General features: G+C 48.0%; 1 protein-coding gene across 1 annotated transcript in view; it reads left to right on the top strand.

Annotated features, from left to right (window-relative positions):
• Window positions 1-1,818: 1,818 nt before the first annotated feature.
• The window catches only part of TBCCD1 (TBCC domain containing 1), a 30,713-nt gene continuing 24,685 nt past the window's right edge, over window positions 1,819-7,846 (top strand). The window contains exons 1-2 of the mRNA XM_004591250.4: window positions 1,819-1,929; window positions 5,181-5,559. Coding sequence (XP_004591307.2) covers window positions 5,224-5,559 — 336 coding nt within the window. The 5' untranslated portion in view covers window positions 1,819-1,929; window positions 5,181-5,223. The remainder of the gene's footprint in view (window positions 1,930-5,180; window positions 5,560-7,846) is intronic.

Raw genomic sequence — 7,846 nt, 5'->3', positions numbered from 1 at the left:
GATCCCAAGTTACAAAACAGCAGGGTTTACAAAAGCAAAAACGCAAACCGGAGCGGCTCAGAGGGGCTGAGCTAAAGTGGAACCACCTTAGAAATAAAACAATTACTAACTTTGAGCCTTTTGTTGATGAACCAAGTGAAACTCTTTTTTCTCCTAGTCGTGTTTGGCCTAGTCAGGGGTTCCAACGTTCCTGCCAAACAGGATGCGGTTCTCTTCGCTGGGTTAGTCACAAGGGTGGAGGGTTACCTCAGCCAAGATGGAGCCCTGCTCAACAGGGAGCCCCTCACTTCAGCCCTGTTATTTCACAGGCCTCAGCTCAACTTGGCTCGGCAGAGGCGGTTCCTGCATTTCTGCTCTCCATCGTCACAGCATTTATGACTCCTTACTGTGCACAGTATCTTCTATTCTGTTACACACGCTGATAAGACGCAGCCCTCGTGTGTTTTGCTCACGTGCTGTCACCTCAGTGCTTAGCACCGTGCCAGACACATGGAGGCTGGTACTCCACCATCACTGCTGTGGCAGAAAATCAAGGTGCAGAGTGATGGCTTTAGCCATCGGGCGGCCAGAGAAGGGTGGAGTTTGCCTCCAACCAAACCCTGAATGGATGGCGGAATTCTGGCGGGCCCCTCAGGCAGTGAGACCCCCGTTGCACCAATGAGGGGTACAGACCCATATCTCCCCCACCAATAAGGGCTGAGGCAGTTGCCCCCATCTTGGCTTTGGTTCAAAGAGAGTTTAAAAGGGCCCCTTCCCCGTCTCTTCCGTGCTCTTCTTCCTCTGCAGCCCACTCCTTCACGTCTATCCTTTCTGCTGCATGGGGAAGGGAAACCCGTGACCGTGGTTCCCTGAAGTAAAGGCCATCTAAATTCTTCTCATATATTTTGCTGAGTTATCTTTTCCTGGTGGTCGGCGAATCTAACATTTTGGCGAGCGGCGAATCTAACACAGAGAGGTGGTGCAGTTAGCTCAAGGTCACCAAACTGGACAAAGGGGCAGCCGAGACTACTAACCTGAAGGTCTGCTTTGGACTTTTCCCTTTCTATGCCCTAGCTGCACCAGCTGTTGTTGTGCCCAGATTTTGAGATCCCCAGAAATCACCAGGAGTCTGAAGCCGAACCAAGTGCAAAAGGATGGTTTATTCAAGCTCAACACATCCGAGACCAACACCCCTTACCAGTGTGGCCCCGAACAGCGCATTCATAGGGTTTTTATAGGGGCAGTCCACAACAGCTTCAAAAAGGGAATTTCACAATAGTCTGCAAGGTGAGGGGAAATAGCACACATTCCCTACCTTTCATGGCTGGACAGCCCATGCCTCCAGCAACTAAGGGAAGTGTCTACTTAATTATTTGGAGGCACCTGTGAGATAACCAGACTCAGGTGGGCCTGGCTTCGTAAGAATTGAGGCCCATCAGTGCTAAAAGTCACATAGTCTGCTAAAGGTCACATAGGCCGTTTTGCCTGCAAGCTCACACAGTTTCTTAGTAGCAATGAACCATAAACAAATGGTTGGGGTTTAGATACTGAGGTTCTTCACTGTCAAACAAAGGCACTTCAGGGTGGCAGAGCTACACATAAAGGTGATTTACACAGCGTCCAGCCCGTAGCGAGCGCTCTCAAACTGCCATGATTACTGACCAAAGCGCGTGAATGTTTCCAGCCTCTGCTGGCCGACTAGAGTGCCGTGGAAGAATGGAAGACCTCCAATCCCTGGAGTTGAAAGGCGCCACACTCCAAGCATCGCCGGTCGCCTTCTAGGAATCGGCGTCCTCCGAGTTTCTGTGCGCCGCTCTAGGAACAGGTTCTTCCGCTTCTCGGTGGCGTGCGGCCTCGCGCTTGCGCAGTGGGCGCGGCGAGGGCGGAGCGACGAGCCGGACGCCGGGTGCGGCGCTGAGGGGTGCGGCGGAGCGGTGCCGGCCCTTGCAGGTAACAGCCCAGGGGCCGGCGGGGTGGGCCAGGCAGGCTTCTGGCTCGGCCCGGGGAGGCTGCCCTGGCGCTCGGCGGAGTCGGGGCTGCGACCTAAGCTGTCAGCCGGGACGGGACGCCTGTGGTGTTCTCCAAGGCCGGGCGGGGCGCGAGGCTGCTCCAGCCAGGTCAGCCCCGTACCGCCTCCGAGGGGGCGGTGTCCTCGGGTCTTGAGACACCCTCAGTCCTGACAGAAAGAACCGCCCTTGTTGATCGTTTGTGTAATACTCTCCTCACCCCGAGTCGCAATGGAGGGCTGCGCGCTCAGGACGTGGCTTTGGCTTGCTCTCCTCAGGACGGCGTCCCGGCTTCTCCCAGGGCCTCCCTCCCGGTCTTAGAGTGAAGTTCTCCCTCTTGTAACTTGGATCGTGTATATCTGTTCAGAACGACAGCGAGCCACCCCGGTGGTCGGGGACGGTGGGCAGCCACCCTTCTCACCCTTCTCACCCCTCTGGGCCCCCGACCCAAGCTTTAATTGTTTGGGATTCTTACCAAAATCGATTCCAAGAATACGTCCACAAACAATACAGTTGTGGAGCAGTCCTAAATAATCCGGGGCTGTGCTAGTTGAGTAAATTCCTTAATTTTTCTCAGCCTCGGTTTTCTCATCTGAAAGAATAATGTGTAGTGCAAAAATATTTAGTGCTGTGCTGCCTAGCATGTAGCCCGTGTTTGATAATTTTTGAACACATCATTCTCAAGCACAATTTTCTTAGACTCAAATGCAAACTATACTATAATCAAAAAATATTTTGTATCAACCTTATAAGGAAATATATTTTTTACAGATTTTTTTTTTTTTTTTTTTTGCCAAGTCAGGTATCTAGAGTGGATGAGAGACAGGAAGATCGTCCGTCCAGTGATTCACTCCCCAAGTGACTGCAACGGCCGGTGTTGGGCCGATCCGAAGCTAGGAGCCAGAAGCCAGGAACCTGGTCTCCCACGTGGGTGCAGGGTCCCAAGGCTTTGGGCTGTCCTTTACTGCTTTCCTTGTCCATAAGCAGGGAACTGGTGGGAGATGGAGCAGCCAGGACAGAGCAGGCACCCATATGGGATGCTGTAACATTCTATAGAGTTTAGCCACTGAGCCATCCTGCAGGGCCCAAGGAAGTATTACAAATACAAAGCAGTAGAGGATGTGGCCTAAAACCTTGGTTCCTTGCACCCATATGAAACCAGGAAGAAGTTCCTGGCTTCATATCAGATCTGCCCAGCTCTGACCATTGTGGCCACTTGGGGAGTGAATCAGTGGGTAGAAGATCCTTCTCTGTCTCTCCTCTCTGTAAATCTGATCTGCCTTTCCAATGAAAATGAATACACCTTTTAAGAAAATATTTATTTGAAAGAGAAGGAAATAAATGTTCCATCTGCTGGGGTTCCCTCCACAGATGGCCACCAACGCCAAGACAAGACCAGGCCAAAGGCAGGAGTCTCATCCAGGTCTTACATGTGGTGGCAGAGGCCCAGAGACTTGAGTCATTTTCTACTGCACCTCCCAGGCCATTAGCAGAGAGCTACAGTGGAGGTGGAGTAGTCCATATGGGCTGCTGGTATGGCGAGTAGCAGCTTTGCCCACAGTGCTACAATACCTGCCCCAGAAAGACTTTTTTTTAAAAAGATTTATTTATTTTTATTACAAAGTCAGATATAAAGAGAGGAGGAGAACAGAGAGGAAGATCTTCCGTCCGATGATTCACTCCCCAAGTGACTGCAACAGCCGGTGCTGCGCCGATCCGAAGCCGGAAACCAGGAAACTCTTCCAGTTCTGCCATGAGGGTGCAGGGTCCCAAGGCTTTGGTCCGTCCTCGACTGCCTTCCCAGGCCACAAGCAGGGGAGCTGGATGGGAAGTGGAGCTGCCGGGATTAGAAGCGGCGCCCATATGGGATCCCGGGGCGTTCAAGGCGAGGACTTCAGCTGCTAGGCCACGCCGCTGGGCCCAGAAAGACTTTTTATTTATTGTTTTTAATCGATGTTACTTAAAGCTGAGCATGATCAGTGAAGTGGGATTTAGTGACCAACGGATGGTAGAGTTTGATAAAAATAATTTGAGAAACAATGGGAGTGTATGTCAGGAACTTCAGAAGTGTCAGTTATTTTACAAATGCGCTTCTGAAACCTTTCCCCTAGGAAATCATCATGTAGGAAATATGAAGAAGGGTGGCAGTGCTAGCAATATTTATGCTGGTGAAAGCAGTTGATAAGAAACTTTTACGTACATGAAAATAGAATACATAAATGAGTCCTCATAAAATTGTAAAATCTAGTATCAGTGTTTAGAAAAAAGCATAACATTAGCTAATTGCTGTTCAGTTCTGAAACTGTGGATGAGTCCTCCACCTGTTTTTAATTTTATAAACATTCCTCAAAATTATGTATCATTGTTTAGCAAAGAAACAACAAACAGAATCTAAAAATACTACACATGAGCTGGTTTTGATAAGATAAGCCAGAGTGCGTCACGCTTACAGAAATGAAAGGTGTTTTAATTTCCCCTGGTTTATTTTTGCAGCCTGTATTTACACCTTAAGTCAGGGCTCCCTGCTGAGCTTGTGTGGTCTGCTAAGGCAGCCAAAGCTTCAACCAGCCATTCTCTGTGACATTGTGTTTCCCTTGTTTTGACCAGTGCTCCTACCAAGGTGAGAGCAAGGTTTCTGGTGGCAAGCTCTTGTAGCTTCCTGCCCTAAGCATCTACACATTCTTCTTAAAACAACCATTCCTGACAACTCAAGTACGTTCCTAACAATTCAAGTAAGGTAGTGGTTTTTTTTTGTTTCTTTTTTTAAGATTTATTTATTTTTATTACAAAGCCAGATATACAGAGAGGAGGAGAAACAGAGAGGAAGGTCTTCAGTCCAATGATTCACGCCCCAAGTGAGCACAACAGCCGGTGCTGTGCCGATCCGGAGCCAGGAGCCAGGAACTTCCTCCAGGTCTCCCATGAGGGTTCAGGGTTCCAAAGCATTGGTCCGTCCTCGACTGCTTTTCCAGGCCACAAGCAGGGAGCTGGATGGGAAGTAGAGTTGCCGGGACTAAAACCGGCGTGTTTTTTTTTTTTTTTTTCTCGAATAGGTTGTAATAAGTTGTGATAAAAAAATCTGTTTTTCTGTGAGCTGCTTCTTAAACTGATCATGTAGCACCTTTAAAACCAGTGAAAAAAATTTATACATGATACTCCTTTCGCATCAGAATGTGAAGGAACTTTGTTTCCTAGGTATGCAAAGAAGCCTTTTCTCCTGGATGTCCTCGGAGAGAATATGGAGCAGCCTGGAGTTCTCCTCTGGGTGAAAGCAGACCCCTTTATAGTGGGTGCCTTGCAGACCCCCCCTCCCTCCAAGTTCAGTCTTCACTATCTCAGGAAGATAGCCACCTATGTGCGGACCCGGGCGGCCGAGGGGGCATACCCCCGTCTCTCCTGGCCCACGTGGAGACGCATTGCCTGTGGGAAGCTGCAGTTGCCTAAGGAGCTGGCGTGGCTGTACTTTGAAATATTTGATGGTCTTTCGGTGAAGACACCCGAAGAGCGCCTGGAGTGGTCTGAGCTTCTGTCCAACTGTACGTCTGAGGATGAGGTTGAAAAGCAGAGAAGTCAGGTATGGTTGGGTGCATGTGTATTTGTTGGATTTGAAAAATAAGGCATCTGTTGTTTTTTTGTTACAGATGTATGTAACTTGAGGCTTTAGGTGGATGACCATATGATCCCGGAGTACATCTGAGTTGTAGCAGTTGCAGGTTGTTAGTATTTAACATATTCAGTGAATTAGTCTTTCCTAACCAATGCTGATGCATCCAGTCCCAAAGCAGTCTCCTTATAGGATCCTTGTAATTGAGAGAGGGAACTGTTTTCATTGCCTTTAAGGATATTTTGGGATGAGTGTTAGGAACCATTGCTGTTCTATGGTCACAGTGGCTGGTTGTGTTTAAGTGAGTGCCTGCTGTGTGCTGGGATTCAGAAATGGTTAGGATAGCCTGACTGCCCTCACAGAACTCAGAGCCAGGGAGCAAAGCTGACAGGTAAAAACGCGCTAGTTGCTCAGGTCATGTTCAACTATAAATAGGCATAAAGTACAGAATGGAATAGAGAGTGATTGATTCTAGTGATTAGGAAAGATTTCACAAGGTCTTAATCAGCATGTTAATTGGGAATAGGCTATAGTAGCATACACTCCAGTAACTCAGAGCAGTAATTTTATTTTATATTCATGTGGCAATGTAGTTGTGTCTGATGGGATGGATTTCTGGGATGCTGTTATCCACATCATGATTCCCACGTTTGCTTCTGGAATTTAAAGTAGTTATTAATCAGCTTTGCTGCAACAGAAAAATCCCAGTGGCTTAGTGATGAAAGATTCTGCACTTAGTGATGAATGCATGCTGCACTTCAGCTATGCCTCTTCCATGCTGAGGCTGGACTGCGTATTTTCCTTTGGGAACCGGGCAAAAGAAAACTTTGTAGGTCATGACTTCTTGTAACAGCAGGGAAGAAATACAGAACAGGCGGAGAGTCATAATGCCTCATATTTCTCCTATTAAATGCATATATGCAACTCACTGAATTTTGGGATCAGTATATATTGTGAAACCATCACTAACAGGAAGACCATGCATGTGCCTATCACCCTGTCCTATTTTTCTTTTCTTTCTTTTTTAAAGATTTATTTTTATATACAGAGAGGAAAATCTTCCATCTGATGATTCACCCCCCAAGTGTCCACAAAGGCCAAAGCTGAGCCGATCCAAAGCCAGGAGTCTTTTCCAGGTCTCCCATGCGGGTGCAGGGTCCCAAGGCTTTGGGCTGTCTTTGACTGCTTTTCCAGGCCACAAGCAGGGAGCTGGATGGGAAGTGGAGCCACCGGGATTAGGACCAACGCTGGTATGGGATCCCGGAGTGTGATTACTTTAGCTGCTAGGCTACCATCCGGGCCTCTCCCTATTTTTCTTCTACCTTTTTTATAATTATTAACTCTTAACCTGAATTCTGCTTTCTTAGAAATGCTTAACTATGCAGAATAGTACCATGAATTATGGTCAGTGTGCTTTAAAGATCACCAGGTCTTAATTATCTTACATCACTGAATTATATCCTTTACCATGACCTTTCCTTTTTTTTAAAAGACTATCATTTCCACATTTTTTTTCTATATCTGGGGTAAAGGGGGAGATAAAGGGAAAAGCCTTACCCAGTCTACCACTCATCCCAGGTCCCCGATGTGGGGCATGCTCTGAGGGTCCTGCTCAAGTGGTTTTGATAGTTCGACAGTTATGAATTGCTGCCAGTCTCGCCATTCCAAGCATGATGAGGTTGCTGCAGAATCCACTGATTGACATAGTCCATCTTAGAGTCTCCTTTTGCCCAGTTTTTCACTGCCAACCTATGGTTGGGGTAGTTGATTGATTTGTTCTGTCCTCTGTCTTTTCATGGTTAGGGATCTGAGTCCGGCAGTTTGAGGAGATCCCTAAAGAAACTTTGTCTGAGGTGAACCTAGACCTGGTTCTTGTGTGTACTTGAAGTGCGGGGCCTGGTACAGTCCATCGCCCCGATCAGCTGGTGGCTGCAGTTGCTGGGTTGGTTCTGTTTCCAGCCCTGGCTTCCACTGGAATCAATAGTTGTTGCAGTCCAGCCTGGTTCTGCCCAGCACACACTCGGCCCTCACATAAACTAATGGGAGCTGCAGCCTAGTCGGAGTGACCCACAATAACCCCCACCAGGCTCACCCCCTGCCCTGGTTCCCATGCTTGCCAGTATGTGCAGCAGACTAGTACAGTCTGTCTCATATCCCATTCAGCTCTCATACGTGTACCATGACCTTTCCATCACTCCCCTTTCCCAGCCCTTGGCAGTACCCGTTCTACTCTTTCCATGAAATTCACTGTTTTAAG

The sequence above is a fragment of the Ochotona princeps genome, chromosome 3, assembly GCF_030435755.1.
Source record: "Ochotona princeps isolate mOchPri1 chromosome 3, mOchPri1.hap1, whole genome shotgun sequence".
Taxonomy (NCBI): Eukaryota; Metazoa; Chordata; class Mammalia; order Lagomorpha; family Ochotonidae; genus Ochotona; species Ochotona princeps.
The sequence above is the reverse complement of the archived record's forward strand: the minus strand, read 5'-3'. Positions and strand labels throughout refer to the sequence as shown.